The 25,014-nt window shown below is 39.2% G+C and overlaps 1 protein-coding gene across 1 annotated transcript in view; it reads right to left on the reverse strand.

The window, feature by feature from the left end:
- The window catches only part of DOK5 (docking protein 5), a 147,790-nt gene that overhangs the window by 20,441 nt on the left and 102,335 nt on the right, over positions 1–25,014 (reverse strand). The window contains exon 6 of the mRNA XM_049776275.1: positions 13,031–13,166. Within this exon, the coding sequence (XP_049632232.1) occupies positions 13,031–13,166 (136 nt within the window). The remainder of the gene's footprint in view (positions 1–13,030; positions 13,167–25,014) is intronic.

A 25,014-nucleotide genomic window follows, 5' to 3' on the forward strand; every position in this document is an offset into this window, starting at 1 on the left:
GTCAAGTTACCTAGGAATAATGGAGGGATGAGGCTTCATCCAACTTGGACTTATGTGAGACCTGGTCATATGCCTATGTCAAACTTCACACCCCATGCTATGTTTTTCTCCTAGAAAACTCATGCTGTGTATTTTCCAAGAGAAAAAGACGAGCTCCAGTCTGATGTGTAATAATCAATGGGAGACACATTTGCCAATCAGGGCATAGGTAAAGGGCAGCTGTCCCAAAAGGCAGGCTGGAAGGCCATAGAATGTTTTCCATCCACAGGAACATAAATAGCCTCACCTGGGATCCCTGCCCCAAGCTGATTGTCTAGGAGAGAAATCAGCTGCAAAAATGTGACCCTCTGAGCTGTGCCATGGCACCATCTGCACGGCCTCTGCAGCCCCATTCTGGCTCCCTCAACTAGTGGACAGGAATCATCCAAGAAGCTGAATTTCACTTTCATCAAATCCTTGCCCTTGTTTTGACAGTTGTAGGAAAAAATGATGGGTACTCCTAATTCCTATAATCAAAACCTTTGCCAAGGTGACAGAGAATCTTATCGAAGGGTCAATGAGGTGGAAAATATGAGCAGAAACTTACCTCTTGAATGTGAGAGAGAGAGAAAGAGAGAGATGAGATGGAAGGGAGGAATGAATAGAGATAGGAAAACAATGAGAGCCAATACAGGAATCTCTAGCTGAACCATATTTCTGCTGTTGCTTGCAACTCTGATAAAGCCAGCCAACCATCTGCACCAACTTTCTAAGAGCAGTGGAGATTGCTGCTTGCCAGACATGCCACCATGGTTGTTTTCATGAAGAAAGAAGTGATTTGCATCCCTGCCTACAAAGCCAGATGAATTCCTGCCACAAGTATAAAACAAAAGCATTGCTCCCTTTGCTTCTGCTAACTAGTCATGCCTCTAAGGAAATTCTTCCCGACCTGGGAATGGAAACTGAGAGCCTGGGGACTATTTGCATCTCAAAGCAACACAAAGCTGGCCCAGCACTGGTTTGGGAATGGATTTGTTCTTATGGCTTCAATTTCCTTCTTTCATCATGCTCATAAAATGATCTATCCGACTCTTATTTTATCCATTCTATGAATCTTTAAGGAGGCATGTGACAGAATCCAGGGTCTAATCCTTCCTTTCTGGAAACTGAAGGTTTCTAGAGTAGGTCTCTATTTTGCAGGTCAACTGGAGAGTCTAAAGCATTTGGCAGACATCACACAGAGCTTCTGGAACATGCTGCCCATAGTCCACACATGGCAGAAGTAGGTGCTCTACAACCGAACAAGGGAAGCCTGCCTCAGCTGAAACCACTGGAGATTCTTAATTCCTGTCTGTGATCATTTAGGTGTGAGGACAGAAGTTGGCTGCTGGGATAGGGCATCAGGCCTCTGTGGTGTGTTGTTCTTGGTTGTTTTCATTTCATAGGGCAGATCAATGTGTTTTTGGAGTCTCACTATACTCACCCAGGAGATCAGTCCCTGCCCATCAGATCTCACACCTGCAGCCATGAGCCCAGCATCTGTGGGTGATGCAAGCAGCAAGCCACTACACACTAGGGGCCAATAGGACTCCTGCCCCCAGCACCAGGCCCAGTGTTGACAACCAAAAATGACTTTGATACTGACAGTCATCTTCTGGAGGGAAAGTTGCTGACCACTGAGCTCAATTCAGATGACTTTACGTTCCAGTGTCTGAGCTGCAGTTGGTTCAATATGCTTCCCAGACAGAACTGTTGGGTAAAGCAGAAGAGCTGAAGTCCAGCACAGATCTGATGAGATGAGTTCATCTCATGCAGGATATCTTCTAGGTCTTTGCAAAAGGGACATTTTTTTTTAAAAAAGATACTTTGAACTTGGCCTAATTTCATGGTCAATATTTTTCTTACAATCAAAAGTATCCCCACATAAAAAAAAATTCCTATGGTCACCTTGTGATCATATATCCCAGAACCTTTAAAAGCTTGCCATATTTGTTTAGTTTTGTTTGGTTTGGTTTCCTTTGATGAAAGAAAACTAAACAGACAGTACAGCAGGTGCCAGTCACCAGTCACTCTCCTACCACACATGCTTTGCATTTTCACTATAAAATTTAAGGTACATAAACTAGTCTGATTTTTTTTCTAAAGGGAAATGAAGGAAGGAGAGAGTGTGTGGGAGAGGAGGTTTATCAGGGAAATCAGCCTCTTGGCAAATATATAAAAGATAAGAGATATGTATTTGTACCTCTTGTGAGAAAAAAAAAGAGAAAAGAAGTGGTACAAAGCACTTTAATAAACTTTTCCATAAATTGTAATATTTAAAGAAAGATATACTGAGAACATCAAAATGGTGATGTTTACTTTCCTCAACTTCGAAGTGTACTATAGAGCATAGTTATTAGCATGGTATTGATAATGTATTACAATCATCATAAGTGGGTACCACGGGCGAAGTTTGGCAGATTGCGGGCTACTTGCTTTCAAGAGAACCTGGACACAGAAAGAGCAGCAGAGATCAATCCAACAAGAAGTTATTCCAACACACCATAGTCCCCTGCGAGGCATCCTATTATCAGAGACAGCCAAGAATGTGCCTGACAAATGTTATTGTCCTCCGCAAGACAGGAACAAAAGGCAAAGCCTAGGGAAAAAGCCTGGCTTTCATCTTTCTCCTGAATGAACAAACTCTTTCAAGGTCTCTTCCTAAACAGAGGTTAATCCCATTTAGTCTCTTAATTTCCAGTGCATTCGTGAGAACGGCTTTGTAACTTCATTCAGTCCATTCAATGTTACCTGAGAAGCAATGCCTGTCAGAGGGGTGTGTGTGTGTGTGTGTGTGTGTGTGTGTGTGTGTGTGTGTGTGTGTGTGTGTGTGTGTGTGTGTGTGTGTGTGTGTGTGAATATGAAGCCAACCCTGCCAGATTGAATTCTTGTCTCTGTCATTTCTAACTGCGTGGTTCAGAGCAATCCAGTGGGGTGATGAAACCTCCACGCACTGGGCCATGTTGGAGATTAATTGTGGACAGAGGTAAGCATGGAAGCAGGGCAGGTACCTAGCATGTCAGATACATTTAATGCCAAACATATTCCATCACCAGCAGAAACAGCAATGTGTGGTTCTTTCCAAGACTCAGTTCATGCATAAACTCTATAAAGATAATCTGGCATTAGGCAAAGACCCCAGTGCTAGCACAAAAACATTTCTCCCTCCAACCCATTAGTTCTCACCATGCATTTTTATTCATTTCCTCCAGAAGAACTTTCCTCTGCATTAGTAGGACCCAATAAGTGTTTGTAGGTTGCCAGGGATAAAAATATGAAATAGCAAAGGCATAAAGTAAGAGAGAAAAAACCCTTATCCCATTGTCCTATTTCCCAGCTGTTAACCTTTCCCCCAACTTCCTGGCTATCTCACCTGGAGAGGGAGACCCAGTGCCAAGAACTTTATAATTAATATTAAATACAACACCCAATCACCCTACCACCTGCTCCTACATTTGAATCCCATAGGAAATGGGCATTTGGTGTTCACAGAGCCCAGAGTTCTGCCTCCACAAGTATTATGTGACTTTTCCATTTTGATGTCACTATGCGGGATAGCGCCTGCTTCCTACAATCCTGACTACTTTGTCAGCTGTGATGCAGCTATGAGTGGACACTTAATGCTGCGACAGTTATTTCTGTCATTGTCAGTAATCCCAAAGAAGGGGAGTTCCCTCATGCTCAGGATCACATCCCAGAACCCCAGATACAGGTAAAGAACAGAGCTTAGCACTGGCTTGTTTAGCAGAGGTAGGAAAATGGAAAGGTATGGACACTCCAGGATCACGTGTCCACGTTTCTATTGCCTTTATACTCTTCTGAGTATATCTATGTAGATAGAGAATGCTAGCCATGGAAGAAATATGGTGTCCTTAATTTGATTACTTTAAGTAAGGGAAAGCTGCCGTCTAGAGATTAACACTCTGAACAAAAGACTCTGGCCCCACTATTTTTGAGCACCCTTCAACTAAATTTTAAACTCCCTTAAAGACACAAAAATTTTTTTCAGGAAAAGAGAGATGAGTCACCATCAATGCTGTTCAGGAGTTATTCCTGGCTCTGTGTTCAGGAGTGAGATCTGGTGTGGTGGTGATTATTGGGCCATACGTGATCTAGGGATACAACCAAAACATGCAAAGCAAATGCCTTATCTCCAGGATTAGTTCTTTGGTTCCAAAGATTTTTTATTTTTGCACCTTATTTTATTCTCCCTACAATCTCCTAAATTTTTGCAAGCATTGGACAGGAATTACATAAACATGTTTTTAAAATAATAATCTACATAGCAGAGTACAAAAAGGGTTTAATTTGAGAAGGGACAAAAGTGATTGCATTAGCTTTACTTTTAAAAAAATACTTTTTAAAAAATACCAATTTTGACTAGAGGAAAAATATATTCTCATTTTTGTTCTACAGCAGGTAGATTTTATTTTGGATGTGTCGACCTGTATTTGATCCCAGCACCCAGGATAATACCAAAATTCTACCAGGAGTGATCCCTAGACATATAACCAAGACTAAGCCCTGAATACACCCAAAACAAATCAAATCTAAAAAAAAATCCCATTAAATATAAAGATCAGAATCCTTAAATATGAGATACAAACTTATTTTTGGGGGGTGATGATAGAGAAGAAATGCTGATCATAAGGATGAATACATCTAAAACCCAGGCAGTATGGGTCTCTTTCAGTGTGTAAATATGAATGAAATGGATCACACAATATGGTTAAATTGTTCTATAAAAAAAAAAAAAGTATAGGCTATTTTTGGCTACACCCAGCAGTTCTCAGGGGTTACTCCTGACTCTGTGTTTAGAAATTGCTCCTGAGAGGCTCAGAGGATTATATGGGAAGCTGAGGATCAAACCTAGGTTAGATATGTACAAGGCAAAAACCCTACCTGTTGTGCTATCACTCTGACCCCATACTATTATTTTTAAATCAAATTGAATATAGATTACTTTGATTTTAGGAATAGTGGGAAAATTCCATCTGAAATCTACAAATCCATTAGTAAATTTCATTTTTGCAAACCAAGTTTCCCAGTCAATTTCACCTCAAGAACAGAATGAAATTGAAGTGAGAAAGATGAGTTCAGATTCTGCTCAGACAGGGGGTTGTGATTAGGGCGCTAGAGAGTGGGAACCCCCAGCCTGCAGCTCTGGGTGAGTGTAGATCTTTATATAACTCTTTCACCTCTTTAGTTAATTTGACTCCAAGATACTTGATTTTCTGAGACACAATTGTGACGGGGATTTTTATTTTAATATATTTTTTCTCTACATTATTTGTATATTGCAAAGCCATGGATTTTGCATATTAACTTTGTAGCCTGCCACTTTTACTCCACAAGTCTACTGTTTCTAGAAGCTTTTTTGTGGAGTCTTTAGGACATTTCTAGATATAGTATCATGTCATCTGCAAACAAGGAGAGCTTGCTTCACTTCTTCCTTTCCTATGTGGATGCCCTTAATGTCTTTTTCTTGCCTAATTGCTACAGAAAGTACTTCCAGTGTTATATTGAAAGAGATAGTGAGAGAGAATAACCTTGCCCTGTACCAGATCTTAGTGAAAATGCTTTTAGTTTTCCCCCATTGAATATAATATTTTTGATGTATTTAGATAAGTAGCTTTGGCAATATTCAGGAAAGTTCCTTTAATTCTCATCCCAATGAGTTTTTATCATGAATGGGTGCTAGACTTTGTCAAATGCTTTCTCAGCACCTATTGATATGATCATATAATTTTTGTTTTTCCTTTATTGATATGGTGTATATTGATTTATTGTGTATGTTAAACCATCCTTGCATCACTCAAATAAAACCTGCTTGGTCATACTGTGTAACTTTCTTGATGAGTTGTTGGATTCCTTTGCTAGTATTTTGTTGAGAATATTTGCAACCATATTTGTCAAGGATATGGGCCTATAATTCTCTTTTTTGTATTGTTGTCTTCTTTTGATGTCAGAATGATGTTGGCTTCAAACAAATTATTTGGAATTGTTTCTGTTTCTTTAATATCCAAAAAGAGCTTGAAGAGGACTGGCAGTAGGTCTTCTTTAAGGATCTGATAGAATTTACTAGTGAATCCATATGAACCTGGGTTTTGTTTTTGGAAAAAATTTTGGTTACCTTTCAATTTTGCAAACAGTGATGTCTGTTGAAGTATTCCATATCACCTTGGTTCAAATTTGGAGGTTATAGGAGTCCAAAACTTTGTCTACATTTCCAGATTCTTTTGTGTATGTGGAGTGGCATAAAGATTCTCAAAATTGTCTCCAATTAACCTTTGAAGTTCTACCGTGTCTGTAGAGACCTCCCACTTTTCATTTCTGATTCTGCTTATTAATTTTCTTTCTCCCTTTGAGAGTTTTAATAATGGTTTATCAATCTTGTTTATTTTTTCAAAGAACCAACTCTTGCTTTCATTGATTTGGCTTGTATTTTGAGTGTTCAATTCATTAATTCTGTTCTGTTTTATTGTTTCCTTCTACCTGCTTACTTTCAGCTCATTTTGTTTGTCATTTTTCAATTTCCTTAATTGTGCCATTAAGTTAACTTATGTAGGATTTTTTTTACTTTTTGATGAATACTTGTAACACTATAAATTTCCCTCTTAGTGCCGCTTTTGCTGTGTCCCACAGATTCTGATAATTTGTATCTTCATTCTCATTTGTTTTCAGTAATATTTTGATTTCCTCTTTGATTTCATCTCTGACCCACAGGTTGTTCAACAGTGAACTGTTTAATTTCCAAGTTTTTAAAGTTATTTCTCCATGTCTGCTTTCATTTCACCTCTATTTTCAGTGCTTTATGGTCTGAGAAGATAGCAGAAACAATTTCAAACCTCTTGATTTTATGGAGATACTTTTTATGGCCTAGCATGTGGTCTATCTTGGAGAATTCCTCTGTGCACTAGAGAATAACGTATATCCTGTGTTTTCGGTTTTGGGGATGAAGAGTTCTCTCTCTATATAAGCATTCTAAATATATATAGGTATATATAGATATATATGTGTGTGCTTATATATATATATATATATATATATATATATATATATATATATATAAGTATATACTATCTTCTTCAGAAGAGCAATTTCTTCAGAGAAAGGATATCAGACAAGGGGAGACAAGGGGTGTTGACATCATTTTCTGCTATTATTGTGTTGCTACTGATATCTTTCTTCAAATTTTTCAGTAGTTGTTTTAAGTATTTTGCTGGCCCATCATTGGGTGCAATATGTTTAGAAGCGCAGGTTTTTTTCTTGGTGTACACATACCTTGATTAGTAAAAAAAAAAAAAAGTCAATTTCTGTCTCATAAATATTTTAAGCCTAAATTCTGTATTGTCTGATATTAGTATGGCCACCTAGACCTTTTTAAAAGAGTTGTTTGCTTGAATGATTGTTCCAGCCTTTGAATTTTAGTCTGTTTGCTCTGACTATTCAGGTCTATTTTCTGTAGGCAGAAAAACATATTGGATTCAATTATTTTTATTATTTATTTTAATTTTATTTTCATTGAGATGATGTGATTTGCAAAGTTGCTGACAAAACAGTTTCAAGCATACAGTGTTTCCAACTCCAGTTCTACCACCAGAGACTGCATCTATTCAATAATTACCTTCAGCCCTGAAAGCTATGTCCCTGAAAAAAACATTTTGAGGATTTATTGTGATAGTTTCAGTCCTATTCTCACAGTAGTGCTAGCTTTCAAGGTTTAAATACATAAAGATGCCCCGCCTTTACACCACAAATACAAGGCCTCTGACACTCCTGGACACACCTGGACACACCTCTGGACCACCTCTTCATATTTAGTACCTCCATTTCTCTCCTCCTATGGCATTTTCTTTCCATAATCTGGAGTCAAAAGGTTGCTCATGTTGATAACTTTCAGTTATCAGTTCATAGATAATAGTTTAAAATATTATCAGTTCCTAGATAATAGCTTAAAATTAATTAAGAGATGGGCTAAATGTCAAATTTGTCTTATTTTGATTTGAATGATTTAACAGTAAATCTAAACAATGCTTTAATTTATTGTTTAAAAAGCAGAAATAGACCTTGGCCATGGCAGAAACAAAGGATGATTGTAAGAACTGTTCCTTTTCATGTTTGAGCAGATTTGCCTGAATAAGCAAAAGAAAAGATGACTCTACTCATAGATTTTCTGTGTGTTGGGGGTGGGAGCTCTGGAACAGAGAGGCAAATAAAAAACACCACAACTTTTGGAGAACAGAAAAAAGTTCACAAATATCACAGACGGCCATTAACAATGTAAATGTACAGTCCTTAATAAATGTGAGAAGTGGTCCTTGGTGATGACAGGTCATCTAAAATATTTAAGTATTTTCTGGAATTTATAATTATTTTATTAAATAATTACATTTGGAGAAATTAATTGAATTCAATTTTTTTTTTGGTTTTTGGCCACACTCAGGGGTTACTCATGGCTATGCACTCAGAAGTTTCTGCCTTGGGGGGCCATAGGGTATACTGGGGATCGAACCTTGGTCCATCCCGTGTCAGCAGCGTGCAAAGCAAATGCCCTACCGCTGTGCCATTTTGACACTCCATGTTTCTTAATTGGTGCGTTAATCCATTGATGTTGAGAGAGATGACTATCATGGGATTAGGTGTCATCTTTTTGTAGAAATTGGGTGTGTGTATTGGGTGTGCCTTGTCTTAGAATAGACCCTTCAGTGCTTCTTTAAAAGTTGGTTTGTATTCTATAAAGTTTCTAAGCTGTTTATCTATGTGGCTGTGTATCTTTCCTTCAAACCTAAATGAAAGTCTGGCTGGGTGAAATATTCTTAGTGAAGCATTCATTTTGTTGAGTTTTGTCACTATATCCCACCACTGTCTTTGGGCCTTGAGGGTTGTTTGCAATATATCTGCTATAAATCCTAAGGATGCTTCTTTGTATACAATTTCCCTTTTAGATCTTGCAATCTTCAGTGTTCTATCACTATCTGTAGTATTCATCATTGTGATGATGATATGCCTTGGGGTGCTTTACTTTGGATCTCTTTAGCTGATACTCTTTGGGCATCCAGAATGCTCAGTTCGTTTCATGCTTTCTTTGAGTTCTTTAAACATTCTCCATATTTCTTCTCTAAAGTCCTTATCTGAGAGGCTATGTAGGTAGTTGTTACTTTTCAGATCATCAGAGGTCCCCATCTTCATTCTCTAGCATGATGGAGGTCTGCATTGTTTCTGCATTGTCATGATTGCAATGTGGAGCTCTCTACATGCTGTGCTGAGGTTCACTGACTAGGAGAAGTGTGCAGCTATGGAGCAAAGTAGAGTGGTTGTGTTCCTCTGGGCAGACCAGCCTACCTGCTTTGGAGACAGGGTCCTGGGTGCTGGTGGGATGCTGAGGTTTATCTCTGTTTTCCTCCCTCTGAATGGGGCCAGCTCACCTCCAAACTTCTTACTTTATAGAGTTTCTAAATTAAATTCCAATGTCTAGATTCAGGAATAAGATCGTTAAATTCAAGACCTTTAATATGTTTAAGCAACGTATTGGATGTTACTAACTTGTCCTCCAAATGTGTGGTTTTTATGGAGACTATTATATTAGGTCGTTTTCATAGTTTGTTATTCGTGCTGTCATTGTATTCATTTCCTACAATGAGGAAAGCTTCACACACCACACACATGTCCTCTTGCAATTCTAGAAGCTCTAGAAGGCAGAGAATACAAACACACACACACACACACACACACACACACACACACACACACACACACATTGCCCTTTTTCCCCTGCCACATCTCAGAAAGGCTGGTGCTCTTGAGAGTCATGAGGGAGAACCCGTTTTCCAGGCTTTTCTAACACACACACACCCACACACACACACACACACACACACACACACACACACACACACACACACACATATTATTAACATTTTGTTTTGGGTGTTTATGCCTGGTGGGACACAGGGAGCTATTTTTTTGTGCTCTGTGCTCAGGAGTGACACCTAGCGGTGCTGCTGGGAGACCCAATGCTAATCCAGGATTCCTCACCACCCTCACACAAACATTACCAACATCAATCACCTTTACTCTAATGTGGACAACCCACTCCCACCCCACCTCATTCTGTGATTGGCTGCTTTGAGGCAATGGAGACAACCGAGGAAAACCCTCACCTCACCTCGCTCAATCACATCACCAGCTCCAGAGGACACCTAAGTCAACACAGACAAGTTTCAGGGCTTAGCATGCAGACTACTTTGGGGAACCACTTTTTGATGATTCAGAAAGTCATCATAAAAAAAAATGTTTACAAACACAACAAATTTGGGGCCGGAGAGTTAGCATGGAGGTAAGGCGTTTGCCCTTCATGCAAGAGGTCATCGGTTCGAATCCCGTCGCCCCATATGGTCCCCCGTGCCTGCCAGGAGCAGTTTCTGAGCCTGGAGCCAGGAATAATCCCTGAGCACTGCCGGGTGTGACCCAAAAACCACAAAAAAAAAAAAAATGTTTACAGAAAGTCATCATGTTTGTAGTTGATCTCAGATTTGTTGGCCTCCTCTCTGGAACCTCTGATAGGTATCTAAGAAGTCTGATCCAGGCAATATCCAAGGCTACAACTTCCCCCACAATAGCTGTCTGAAAATGCTGGAGGCTTTCTTAGTTGGGGATTAGTGGTGGCAAACTGTGGGTTAATCACTTCTGAATCAGGAAATGAGTCCAGAATCTTAATTCACCCTCTTTCTCCACTCAAGAGGTCTTGGCTATTTCAGAGAATCAAGCTAGGCATGGGCCTGATTCCCAAAGTCTTTGGGTCTACTCCAAAAGTCTTAGAACTCAGACTAGAATCCATGGAGACCAACTGGCAGTGCTGCTCTCATTGGTCTCTTTTAGTTCATCATTTCTTTCCTCTTCCATTCAAGAGTGGATTCAAGTGATTCATGACCACCGTTTAACTTCCTTAAAATTCAGATCCACTCTGATGCCTGCCCATTTTCATCTAAACCGGGATGTTGTTCTTTGAAAATCACATTCATTTTAGAGGCCTCATTAAGCATACAGCAAATGAAGAGCAAATAACATCATTTTCCAGTTAAGTTTGCAAAGGGATGCTGTGAATGAATCACGCAGAATCCTGATTGATTTTAGTGGAAGTAATGGGGAGGTTGTAAAGCAGAAAACACATGCACACAAACCTGCTTACAATAATTTATGCTAACGGATGACTTTACCAACAAGGTCTCTTGGGAAAACTTCAGATGGCTAAAGGCATCTAGTGAAATAGTTTCACAATGTAGTGATACACTGCTCTGAAGTTCAAGGGGTCTTGAATTTGACCTTACATCTAGCTAAATTTTATCTACCTATCACCTATCCATTACTCACCCATCCATCCATCAACCATCTACCTTCCATCTATCGACCAATAGCAAGATTTGAGAAAGCAAGGAAAAAGATACTAAGACTTCAGTCATTCAAAGAAAATACTTTTGAGGGATTGGTGAGATAGGCTCATGTAGGTTTTGCATAAGAGGTACTGGGTTTGATACCTAGAACCCACACAATTCTCTGAAATTGTCCAAGAGCTACTGCTAAGCAGAGTGCTAGGAGTAACCCCTGAGCACTTCTGGGTGTGAACACAAATAAAAAAACACTTTTTAAATGACTGGGAAAAACCAAAGAGTATTTCATGACATGAAAAGTAGATACAATTTGAATTTTACTATCCATTAATGCCATTTGGGGGAAACACAGACACATTTGTGTATATTATTCCTATGGCTGCTTTTGCAATATGCAGCATTCGTTGTAGCACTGTAATTGAGGCCACCTTAACTACCCAAGTTGAGAGTATTGGCTCTCTGCCCTTTTCAGAGAGTTTGAGCCCTGAACCCTTAGCTTTGAAATTCTGATGCATTATTGCATACATAAGTTATTTGGCAGTCATCTGAGACTGTTTTACTACAGATGATATTATTGGCATGTTTCTACCCCCCTTCATTTTAAAATTCAACCACCCCACATATTTAAACTATAATTATACCACACCCAGCACATTCCTTCTGATTTTATAGAGATCCTCCAAATGTTAATGTCTAGGCATCTGTTTTCAACCATACTGTGTTGTTTGTATCATATAAGTATTATGCATTCATTTCCTTGACTTCTCTGGAAAAACTCCACCCATCTTCTCTATGGAGCCAACCAGCTCACATCTGAGTGTGGGCTTTTGATTTTCCCTCCAGTCTTCATACACCTTCACATGGCCCCTAGACTTTATCCCTGGCCTTTGTTGACGGTTTTAATTACAATTTCTAATGTCCCTCTGAAGATAAGCCTATAGGCAAACAATCCTCAAGGCCATATCAACATTTATACATATTCATCCAAATTGATCTTCAGTACACCCATACTACAGTGAGTTAAATGCTGATGACAATCCCAGACACAGATGCTGTTGAAATTTTAAACCTCCCCCTAAAAGCAATGGTATTAGAATGTAAGCACTCTCCAAAGGTGACTAGAGCTGAGAGTTTACGAAAAGGATTATTCTTCTCACAAAGACACCTCAGGGAGAGTTCCAATCCTCTAGGCAAATGAAGCACACACAAAAATGACCATCTAAGACAAGGAAGGTAGCTGCTCCAAGGCTGAATTTGTTAGCTCTCTGACCTACATCTCTAACAGTGTCTAAATTCCTTATAAGCCAGACAATCTGTAGCATCTTATTGTAAGAATGCACATTGCTTCCAAAACACACAAGATAACTATCTACGGCCCAATGTTGGCAGGCCAAAAGACCAGTGATGTATAATTACTGCATTTTCTATGAGCCACTTAGATTGACTACTTGAGGCTTTCCTTGAATGCTATTAATTAATTATTAATGCAAGGGATATATTGTTGAGTACAGGTGTAGACCATCTGCTTAACTCCTGTTCCTCATGTTCTTCAGCACAAAGAGTTGGAGCTTGCATTTTGCAGTAGCAGACATGGGCTCTTAAACAAGGGATTCCAAGCATACCATTGAATTTTTCACGCTCTGGAGAAGACGTTCATGCTGCTCAGCTATGGCCAAGGCAGCCGAGTGGACTTTCTGGTAGATGGCCTCCCCATCTCGGGTTTGAAAGATAAACAGCCCTTCACCAGTCTCACACATCCTGTGAAAACAAAAAGAGAAAGTTCTGAAAAATCCAGCTCAGAGCAGTAGAATACATCAATTGGTTTGGGATGAGATTAGGATTCCTGTTCCCATTTGCTCAACAAATTAAAATAAAATGTCCAAATGCCATTGATAAAACAGCAAGAGAGAAAGAGAGAGAGGGAAGGAGAAAGAGAGAGAGAGAGAGGGAAGGAGGGAGAGGGAGGGAGGGAGGGAGAGAGAGAGAGAGAGAGAGAGAGAGAGAGAGAGAGAGAGAGAGAGAGAGAGAGAGAGAGAGAGAGAGAGAGAACCAATGACTCTAGGCTAACAGTGCAAAAATAAAAAAAAATTTTTTTGGTTTTTGGGTCACACCCGCCAGCGCTCAGGGTCAACTCCTGGCTGTACACTCAGAAATCGCCTCCGGCAGGCTAGAGGGCCATATGGGATGTCGGGATTCGAACCACCATCCTTCTGCATGCAAGGCAAACACCTTACCTCCATGCTATCTCTCTGGCTCCAAAAATCAATAATTTTAATAACCCACTTCTTTACCAATATAATACTTATTCTTCACCTTACCACACTTCCCTAATGGTCCAGGAACCAGACACATATCAGAAACCAGGCCATGCAGATCAAAGGGGAAAGGTTTGGGGACTTGTAGATTCTAACTTGCATAATAAACAACAGCTTAAAAGAGTCTTCCATTTCCAAAATTAAAGATCAGAGTTTATCCCACTCAACATGATGGCTCAAGTGTAGTTGAGAATTGTTTAAGAAGCTGATTCTATTGAATTGCTGTGCGGGACACCTAGGAAGCATCAAGAAAAAAAAAAAAGCTTAATGGGTTTGGTAATGAAGGATCATTATGCTAGGGAATGAGAGGAAAGCTGACCATCTGTTGAAAAACAGAGATGAATTCCATTGAGTACATGATCAGGGAAGTGCTAGATAAACTCAGTAAATATTTTAGTTCCTATACATACGCATAAATATGTAAATATAAATATGTATTATCCATCGGTATCTATATATATATAATCACCAAGTATATTTTATTCTTTTTATTTATTTATTTATTTTTGGTTTTGGGGCTACACCCTATGACACTCAGGGGTTACTCCTGGCTATGGGCTCAGAAATCGCTCCTGGCTTGGGATGCTGGGGATTGAACCCACCTGGATCAGCCACAAGCAAGGCAAATGCCCTATCATTGCATTATTGCTCCGGCCTAATGACTCTGTTTTTAACTCTTGGAAAAGTTTAATGTTCTGTTTGTTTTTATTTCTCCTCATCCTCCTATTCTTCTTTTTTTGGTTTTAGGGTCACACCTGGCAGTGCTCATGGGTTATTCCTGGCCCTGTACTCAGAAATTACTCCTGGAAGGCTAGGGGGGGTCCATATGAGATGTCAGGGATTGAACCCCGGTTATTTGTGTGCAAGGCAAATGCCCTACCTTCTATGCTATTACTCCAGCCTCAAATGTTCCATATTTTATGGTATACATTCTTTTTTGTGTGGCTACTATTTATCTTTATTTGAAATATAGAAATGTAAAATCATGGGCGGAAGGGGAGGGAAAAAACAATGGTAAGAAACTTTGACTTCTCCCTACATTTTGTCCATGATCTCATCTAACTGAAAAATAAAACTTGAGAGGGGTGAAGGAAAAATGAAGGGCAAAACAAAGCAAAGCAAAACATAGCTAATTATTGCCCCAAACTGGCATTCTATAAATGTTTTTATGATGTGGGAGTGTGACATCCATGCTCAAGTGTGGGGACTGTTAAGTTGGGTTAGTTTTTTCTACGGTGACAGTATCTTGTGATCCTTAATGGTCTAACCTTGGGGGTTAAAATATGGGGGATCTCTAAAGGGATGTGATGATTTGCAGAAGTCTTCTAAGTTTTGGGAACACATATTCTTTTCTTTCACAGAACATACCAAGAGTTCCCCCTCTGCTAGTAAATAGGACTTGGAGGAATAAAAATCAGAAAGTCAGATCTCTTCACATTTGGTAACATTCTTTTAACAACAAAACCAATATTACAGTTTGCTATGAGTAGTGCTGTTACCCCATGCATGTTCACCACCAGACTACTGGGATCCTCCAATTTTATGCTAAGATCCTCTCCTACACCATCCCTGCAGCCTTAGAACACAATACCAGTGACTGTATCAGGATTGTTTCTGTTTGAAACTTTCTTATTCCTGGCTCTGTTTCCTTTATTTTGTACATGTAACTATTATAAATATTTAATACTTTTTATTCAAGTTACAGTTAGATTGGGTTCAACGTTATACAAGTTTCATGTGTGCATCATTATAAGTCAATCAATGCTTGCATTTTATGCATTGCATTTTGCCTTTATAAGTCCATTCTGTATTCCACCATATGATAGCATCATTTCATCCAATTTACCCATCCACTATCCTCCTTTCCTCTGAAAACAACTAATTTGGTGTTGTAGTTGAAAAGCATTTATTTAGTTCATCCATTTGGGTTTTTTCTTTGGATATCATTTCTAAGTAAAATTGTGATAAATACAGTATCAGATATATACACAAGGAATACTACAAAACTATAAAAGAAAAAAAATGAACACCTCTCCCTGACAACAACAAAGATGGATTTAGAGGAGATTATGCAAATTATACTCAAAGAAGTCAGATGGAGAAAGACATAGTCTAAATATCTTGAAGAATTTGGACAAAGTCATATGCAAGGGTATTTTTAAATTTCTGATTTTCATACCTAGATTAATAATAAACTAACAGCTGTTTTTGTTTATTTTAACAAATGTATTCTAAGATGTAATTCCATTCCTTCCAACTTATAAACCCTGGCTGAAGGACTGAATGCCAATAGTAATGCCTGAGTGTTGAAACAATGAAAGAATTATTTAACACAACATGGAAAGCTTCCAATATTTCAACCCATCCACTAATAATTATTTTATCAACTTTTGCCCATGCAATTGGCACACTAAAAAAGGGAAGATTTATTCTTATCTAATTTCTAGAGTTGGCCCAATACATGAGTATATGGTAGTTTTTGACACATAAAGCATGGTGGATGAAATTGGTCAAAATCTGCCTAGCTTAAACTTTACCCACTAATCTGGGTTTTATGAGAAGAAAGAGATAAACAGATGGTTCATATAATAGCTAATATAAAGAATTCGCTTAAGAGGTTGGCAGTGTAGTCTTAATGACTAGCTCATTTAAAACCAGTGATTGGATAAAAACTAAAATTCTGAGCTTTTTCAGTCCAGTTCCACTTCCTTTGTCAAGCCTTCCAAGAATATGTTATTCCTTGCTGAGCTCTCTTTTGAGTTAAACCTCAGACAAAGCAGATTCCACTATTTAGCACTTAAATGTACATATACAGACGCATGTTTTCACATTTCTTTTTTCATCAAGTAAGAAAATATAATTTGTGGGGAGGAAGGAAGCCCAACCTATTTTAGAAGAAGAAGTGGTCTCTTTTCCCTTTAGGACCAAGGTCAATACCTGCATTTTCATTTGCCAACTGTGGTCATTGTTAATGACAGAATAGGCCTTGCTACAAGCCAAGGTGTGGCCCACATCCTGCTTTCCCCTAAGCTATGTTGTCAGCCAACATGGAACACTGCACGTCTGAAAAACATCACTGACTAGTGGGCAACAATTAATGACCTTTGGCTTCTCCCTACCCTTCCCATACATGGGCAATTTCTTCTCTCTCCTACTGTTCATGCTTCTGTATAATTATCCCATCACCACCTGCAGTAAGCAAGCTCTAACACAGTATTGCTCCCAATCTTGTCTCCATGACCATCCTCTGTTCTTTGCCCAGTGCTGCCATTGGCCACTCCCCAGTAGAGCAGCTGCTCTTCCCTGGACCTGGCCCAGAACAAGCCCAGGGCATTCCACTGATGGCTATACCAAACTTGATTCCAGAAAGGATACAGATGCCTGTGACTTAGAGATGCTCATGGAAGAAATACTTACTAACCAACCTTACAACTATCTTTCTCTAATCTTATAAGCTAGTGGCTCGGAAAGTTTCTGCAGTGATAATCCACAGCAACAAAGATGGTTTGAATACAGTGACATAGCATCTCTATCAATTTCTCAACTATCTACCTAGCTGTTTACAATAAATGCATAGATAAAACATTGACTTTATACTTTGGCTTTTGGTCCACACCAGGTGGTGCTCAGGACTTACCCTTGGCTCTGTGCTCAGGAATTATTTCTGGTAATCTTAGGAGATCATATGGTGTGCTGGGTAGCAAATATGGGTTGATTGATGCAAAGCAAACAACAGGCTATCTACTATACTACCTCTCCAGGCCCTCCAAAATTAAAATTTTTATTCTATTGTGTGTGTTTTTTCACTGATAGTTGATGATATAATGTTTTATCTCTCTTAAGACCCATGCATGGGTAAGACCTACTCTTTGAAAATTGCTTTTATCTGATGTCTGCTTTGGAGTCACAATAAATTTTCAACCACCCTTTACGGCATTTGAATATCTCATGATTATGATAAAACATAGGAACTATAATATCACAGATTCATCCTTAAAGTATAGACTTTCTTCTGATGATCTGAAACACACACACACACATACACATAGAGCAATACTTAAAGAAAGAATTGGAATCACAACCACAAATTCTATCAGCTTAGACAAAGAAAGTGAGACGATAAAGTGGCTCTCACCCCATCACTGGAGTAAAGGAAGGGTGCCTAGTGGAGAAGTCTCCACCAGTCTATCAGGTAGAGGTATCAACCTATTAAAGAGGTAAAGAAACCAGTGTAATGACAATCTGATAGTTAAAAGAAAAACTAGGATATTTATGTAAAATAGCCTACATTTTTAATATTGCCTACTTATTTCATTACTTTTAAAGCTGTGAGTACATGGATTGATCAGATATGAATAAGGGTATTTCCAGTCAATGTCAAAAAATCAAAATGCTCTAAAGAGCCCTATTTAAAAGTCCCACTTTAGAGGCCATCAGTTTGTATGGTTGGGGCTCCACTACCAAGAAATGCTTTCAGTTGCCATATTCTCACTGGGCCAGCTTCATATACTCACTGTTTTCTTAAAAAATATATAAAAACAAGCCAAGAAAAATCATGGGTACATAGAAAGCTAGCAACGGAGGATGGAGCAGGTCAAGCCCCTCCCCTACCAAAGCTGTGCCTGCTGCATCTATCACCCAGAATCTCCACTTTGTCTATGGTCCTGCCTCAGCACCTCTCTATGATTCCCTCTGGGAACACCAATCTGACCAAACTTCAGGTATGCCAGTATTTGGACTAATATCATCAGGGCTTTGGGGGAACAAGTAGGGGTACCCTGTCCCCATATATTCCTTCTTACAAGAGGCTTGGCAGTTGAGAACATGCCTCTAAAAGCTGTAGTATCAGTAATAGTGCTTCGAATTTCTGGACAACTTATTTTGTTTGATGATGTCATCCCTACAGGAACACCAATTTAACAGAATGGACTGCTAACAAGAGCTTACTAAACCTGCCATTGTATTAATGACTTCATTATTCAAACAATAATATTCACAAGTTGGTTTGCCACTGTATTTCTTTATTCTTTCTTTCTTTTTTTTGAATATTTTCCTCTGTTCCTTTTTATTTTTATTCTTATTTATTTTTAAATTATTTTACTCTCTTATCTGGAAATAATCCAAATATCTTATTATAGTATTATGGCCAACTATATCAACTATGTGATACCTTTTCTTTAAATAGAATAAAAAGATTAAATTAAAATAATAATAAAAAATGTAATAATGAGAAAAATAATAAATAAAGTAATAATAAGAAAAAAGAAATGCTGTTTCCTATGGACCTCTAACCCCACCCATAGCTGTACCCTGTCCTTACCTGACCTATTGTGGGAACATTTGGTGCTATTTTAGAAGCAGCTATATGACCCATGACCAATGTCACCATGGAAATAATGTACTACATGAGCTTCTCAAGGCCTATGCATTACATTGTACAAAAGAAAAATAAAAACAAGGAAGTAAAAGCAAAAACACATTAGAACTAAGCACATAGAGACTAAAACATATCAAACAAGCAATGCACTGCATCATCTAACCCAGGAGCATCTCCTTCTAATCTCTGGACAGAATGCACTGCAGCCAACACACATGTTTTAACTAGTAATGCTCCGTTCTCCTCTTTTTTCTCTTCATTCCTTAACTCTGATTTGAACAACTGTCCAATATTCCACATGTCCCAGCCCTCGGTCCTTAAGATGGTACCCAAGAAGTTACAGTCTTTTTCATATCCTTGGTCTAAGGTCACAGATATTTAGAAACACTTTCAAATTTCTCAAAAATCACTTTGTCTAGATGATGCATGTAGTATCAGTAATGAATGATGCAACTGATCAAGAATCCCTAAGAAAACCATAGCTCAGGGCTAGAACAATAGTACACTGGTAGGAACTTGCCTAACATGCAGAAAACCCATGTTCAATCTCCAGAACCTCAAATGGTCCCCAGAATCAGCAACGAATAATTCTTGAATGCAGAGCTAGGAGTAGTGTCTGGGCATCACTGGATATGGCCCCCAAACAAACAAATATAAAAGGAAAACCATATCTCAGAAAAGAGTGGTAAATTCACTCTTTTGTTCACAAAACCAATAGGAATCAAGGTGGTATGATAAAAGATAGGACTTGTATGCAGATTACCTAAATTGGACTATGCCTGATGAGCTTTGGGTCTTGGTACCTGGTATTTAGCTTCTCTAGACTGTGTTTTCACTGGTAAAATGATGATAATCATAGCACCTGCCACCTAGCTGTATGGAAAAGATTTTCTATGAGGATAAGTGAGAAAAGTTCATCCACTAGGAACAGATGTTCCAACTATTATCCCCTAGAACAGAAGTTCCAAGAATCAGACATGCTCTCCTTTTTCTATTACTTTTCTAGCAGTGCCCTCAACTCTGCTGAGTCTGTATTTGAAGCTCAGCAAATAACTGTGGGAATGACTGGGAAGTGGTATAGAAGGTACCTGGAGAGACCTTGGAAGCCAGAGTCAGGCCTTCTGGACAAAGTTATTTTTTTGTAGGGTGGGATTGGTCAACACCTGGTTGTGCTATGGGTTCTTCTTGACTCAATAACTCAGGAACTATCCTGGTTCTGTGCTTAAAAGTCATGGCAGGCAATGCTGAGATTTTAACCAAGGTTGGCAGCATGCAAGGCACTGCATGCTTTGAAATGCAACCCCATGGGTCTGAGGCCTATTTTGGGAAAGTGGGAGGGATATGCAATCAGGAGCATACGGACTGAGCTCTGAGAAACCAGTCTTGGCCATAGTGAGGGTGCCCCCCCAAAAAAAAAACCCCACCATGATTCCTTTGCATTGAATACCACCCCTTCTCAGTTATAAGGAGGAAATTGAAGGCAAAAAGCAGTGACTTCATTATTGTGAGGGTGACATCTGTTGATCATTATACTGTTAGCTAAAATTAGCCCAAGTTTTGGGAAACACAAATGTGTTTTCTAATGACCTACTCTAGGTGACACAGGAGAGAGAAAGAAAGACAGCAGGTATTAATCTCAGCTCTCTAAAATGCTTGGTCATGACCTTGAGCTACTCCTTAACTTGTTCAAATCCATAAGCAAATAAGTAATGAATTCACTCATGACTCTGAAAGTGGTAGAAAATAGTGGGTTGTTTCTGGCAAAGCATCTGTCATACAGTTACATTTAGTTTCGATTTCTGTTTCTGTGTGAGGAGGAAACCTGCCTGAGAAAGGCACAAGCATGAGCAGCTGGGAGTATGGTGGGTGAAGACAAAGACCTGTGTGTATGCAGGAATGAAAGTACTATAGGGAACATCGGTGGTGGGGGAACCTGTGTGCTTGAGGCACCAGATAGGTGAGAGTGGGAAGCAATTTCCCAAGAGGATTGATTCACATACATGAAACTAAACCCATGATGGTAATGCAGAGTTCTGGTGTCCTGCTTCTGCAGGGTAGACACTCCACTGGATCCAGAGCATAAGCAGTTCCTGAAATGAAGCCTGTTTGCTGAGTAAGGCACAGGACAGAGAGAAAAGACCTATTCCCCTCTCCCCATGACCACACACTCTCCTCCAATATACATTATTCATGCTATCTGGCATTCCAATATCCAGTTCTCAAAATTATACACAGAGATCATAGATGCCATGTTTTGGATATAGATTCTAACCCTACAGTATCTGGATTTGAAGAGTTATCAAAAAATTAAAAGTCTTGGAGCCAGAGGAATAGTATAGCGGATAAGATACTTACCTTGCATGCTATCAACCTGAATTTGTTCCATGATACCCTATAAGTTTCCTGAGCCCACCAGGAGTTGTAACAGTAAGAGTAAACCTAGACTAAAGCCAGGTATAGACCACAAACTAAAAAATATATTAATTAAAAAGATGTTAAACATTTTACACTCCAATTTTCAGAGAAGGGATTTCTTATTTCTTCTCTCTATTTTGTTTTTGGTCTACCACACCTGGATATGACCAGGGTTTATTCCTAGATGACTACTCACGAATCACTCCTGTTGGAGCTTGGGGAAACATATAGAATGCCAGAAACTGAACCCAGGTCAGCCATATGCAAGGCAAGTACCCTACCCACTCTACTATCTCTCTAGCCCTAGATTTTTATTTTCTTTCCTTTATTTTAAGTGAAGCATGGTAGTTTTTATTTTATGAAACTCACCTAGAAAGATGTGAGGGTAGAGAAAGAAAAGAATATGTGTTCAAGAAGTAACAGGATTCTCCAGAGTGAAAATAAGCAAGCAAGGAAAATTGACACAAGAAAGATAGATATTCAAGGGAAGACACGGGCTTAACAAGCAAGTCCAATTTCCTCTTTTTAAAGGCAAGATCCAAGATATTAGAGATTTATAGAATGCTGAGGTACCATCTCACCTCAAGTTATGACATGCATAAAATGACCATTGCTGACATTTATGCTATACTGACACCCCATCTTGATGAGTAGCAGATGTGGAGTCCTGACACCACAAATCATGAGGGAAATCAAACCAACAATGATATACAACCTCTCTCCTATTGGAATGGCTGCTGTGAAAAGAAGTAAATGCTGGCAAAGATTTGGAAAGAAGGAAATCCTAATGCACTGAGTGGGAATCAGAGTTAATGTGGACACTGTTGAAAACCATATGGAAGTTCTTCTAAAAAGTAAAAGGATTATTCTTTAGCTTAAACTTTTTTTCTGAGACTATATCTTTGTCACCATCTCAATGAAAAATCTTCCCCCATGTGTACATTACAGCAATATTTTCCATGTCTACAACCCTAAAATCACTTGATGGACAGAGAGGAGCAGATGAAGAAAAGGTGGGAGAAGCACTGGAGTGAAGTAGTGTTTGACTAGGTAAAGAAGGATTCGTTGACATTTCAGCAAGCTGGATGAACTTTGAGAATAATACGCAATGTGAAATAATTCATACACAGAAAGACAAACACTGATACCACTGATATGTGGAATTTTAAATTTTCAAATCTCTAGAAACAGAAAGAAGAGGAGCAGATGGGAAAATGGTGGCGAAGAGGGTTTGAATGTTTGGTGAGGAGATGACTCAATTCTGCAGGGGATAAAATCTATATATGGTGCTCCAACAACAATGGTGTATTGTAAGCTGATGGCTTACTAAGAAAGTAGATTCTACATGTATACATACTCCCTTCCCTCTTCCTTTTCCCTACCTTTCTCTCTCCCTTTCTCTTTCCTTCATAAACACACATACATACATACATATGTACATAAATACACCCCACTCTGTGAGGCGATGAAGGTGTTACCTCTCCTTACAGTGGTCATTTCCTAATCCTCCCTTTATCTAATCCCAAATTGCCCCCCCTTAAGTAAACACCATCCAAGATATAAATTGCATCTCAATAAAGCTAATATGCTTGGAAAAAAATTAAGAGGACCACAAGAGAAGATATACTATTGAGTGCCCACAGATTTCCCCAAGGTCATGAGAAAGTCATCCTTCCCTGTAGAGACTGAGCATGCTCAAGTGACAGCTGCTCAGACCAAATGGCAACCTCAACAGACAAGCTTTGTGGGATGCGGCACTGCCAGTGTGTCTTCACACCCCCCACTCAAGCACTGAGTTCACAAAAACAGCATGCAACAGTGGGAGCTGTGTGACAGAGGACAGCTAGAAGGATTGACATTTAGAGAGGGAAACTCACAATTTCAGACAGGCCTGCATGCTGGTATCTTTCTAAAGAATGTGCATTACTTTTATAATCAAAATTATCTCAGGGGGCTAGAGAGGTGGCGCAAGTGGTAGGGCATTTGCCTTGCATGCACTGACCTAGGATGGATGTTTTCTCAAAAAAATCTGCTATTTTTGAGCAAACCTGTGTGTGAGATCGAATAAATGGGTTTATACTCTCTGCCCAACACAGTAGAGAGAATAAAGTGCATTTCATTTGTTTATTTGCTTCTATTCCTTTAATAAGCAAGAATACATGCCCTGTAAACATTCAGAAATAATTACTGAGCTTCTTAGAATCATGAAGACAAATAGAGAATTCCCCAAGATTTATGTCAAAATAATTCCCCATTTACCTGTAAATTCACCAATGAGAAGGGGGAACAATTTTCTTTGCCAACAAAAAGTTATCTCACAAATTAAACTTGTTTTTAGAGTGAGAAACACAAGAATAAATGAATTCTTTTCCGAGGCTATTCAGATGCCTTGACTTCAAAAGAGAAAAAAATAAACAACATTTCACAAATTTGGGCACTCCATTTAAGGGAGAGAATTTTCACATGCAAAATTGATTTTTCACAGATTCTCAGCAGACTTGAACGTTTCTCTTAATCTGAGGTCAGCAGAGCTAGTGGGCATCTTTCCAGCTGGGGAGAGAAGAAGTACTCAGGTGTGCTAATTATTCACCAGGTCCTGCCAAATGTCACCTGAGCTTGTTTCACTCCTGCAGGTGCCATCCCCAGGATGTTCATTTGAAAGAGTTGGGTGGTGGAGGAGCTGGCCCACAGCACACCCCATCAGCAGCCCGCTACAAAATGAACAGGGAAGCTTCCTGAAGAGACACCTGCCACATTCCTTAAAACAAAAACATTTCAAGGAAAAGTTCCACAGGGGATGCTATACAGCAAAGAGATTCGTGTCAACTGTTTCTTGGCATGTGAAATCAGTCCCTGCTGGGCTGGCGATTTCACTGAGGATTTTGGGCTTCCAGGTGGAAAGGGAAAAAACAAAGGACCAGAAAACCCTCAAATAGAAAAAGCAACATGTCTCTCAGCTTCCCCAGTAAATGAATGGTTCTCTGAGGGCAATAAGCAGGAATTAATTGTGTGTGCCGATCCTGCTTCCCCTGATTAAAAGGTTTCTATCTCAACCCCACATTTCTTTAAGGCAAAGCACAGAAATATGATCTGATGTGCTAATGTCAGAGGGGGAGATGAGAAATAGCATCTGGAAGACCCTCTGATCTTGGGTCATGACAATGCTCCCCCAGGAGCGACATTTAGAGTGTGTGTGTATCCTCCAAGAGACTAAAAGAATCCAGACAAAGTTCCAGAATGCCTGTAAAGGAGATAATGTGCAGGTTAGGCCAGTGTCCATAATGGAGAATTCATAGGGCTCAGTGCACAGTTCAGAAGGTGCTGACCTATCACTGGGGAATAGATGACCTCCCTCTGGCCACACAGATAGTTGTAAGATAATCTTGGCTAATTTCAGGCAGCCCTGGCTATGAACATAACTTCTCTTCTGAGATGGTGGAATTTTATATAGAAAGAAGCTCAGGGCCACTTCTTAGAAACCCATAGGGTTTGGAGAGGC

This window comes from Suncus etruscus, chromosome 7 (genome assembly GCF_024139225.1).
Source record: "Suncus etruscus isolate mSunEtr1 chromosome 7, mSunEtr1.pri.cur, whole genome shotgun sequence".
In the NCBI taxonomy this organism is placed as follows: Eukaryota; Metazoa; Chordata; class Mammalia; order Eulipotyphla; family Soricidae; genus Suncus; species Suncus etruscus.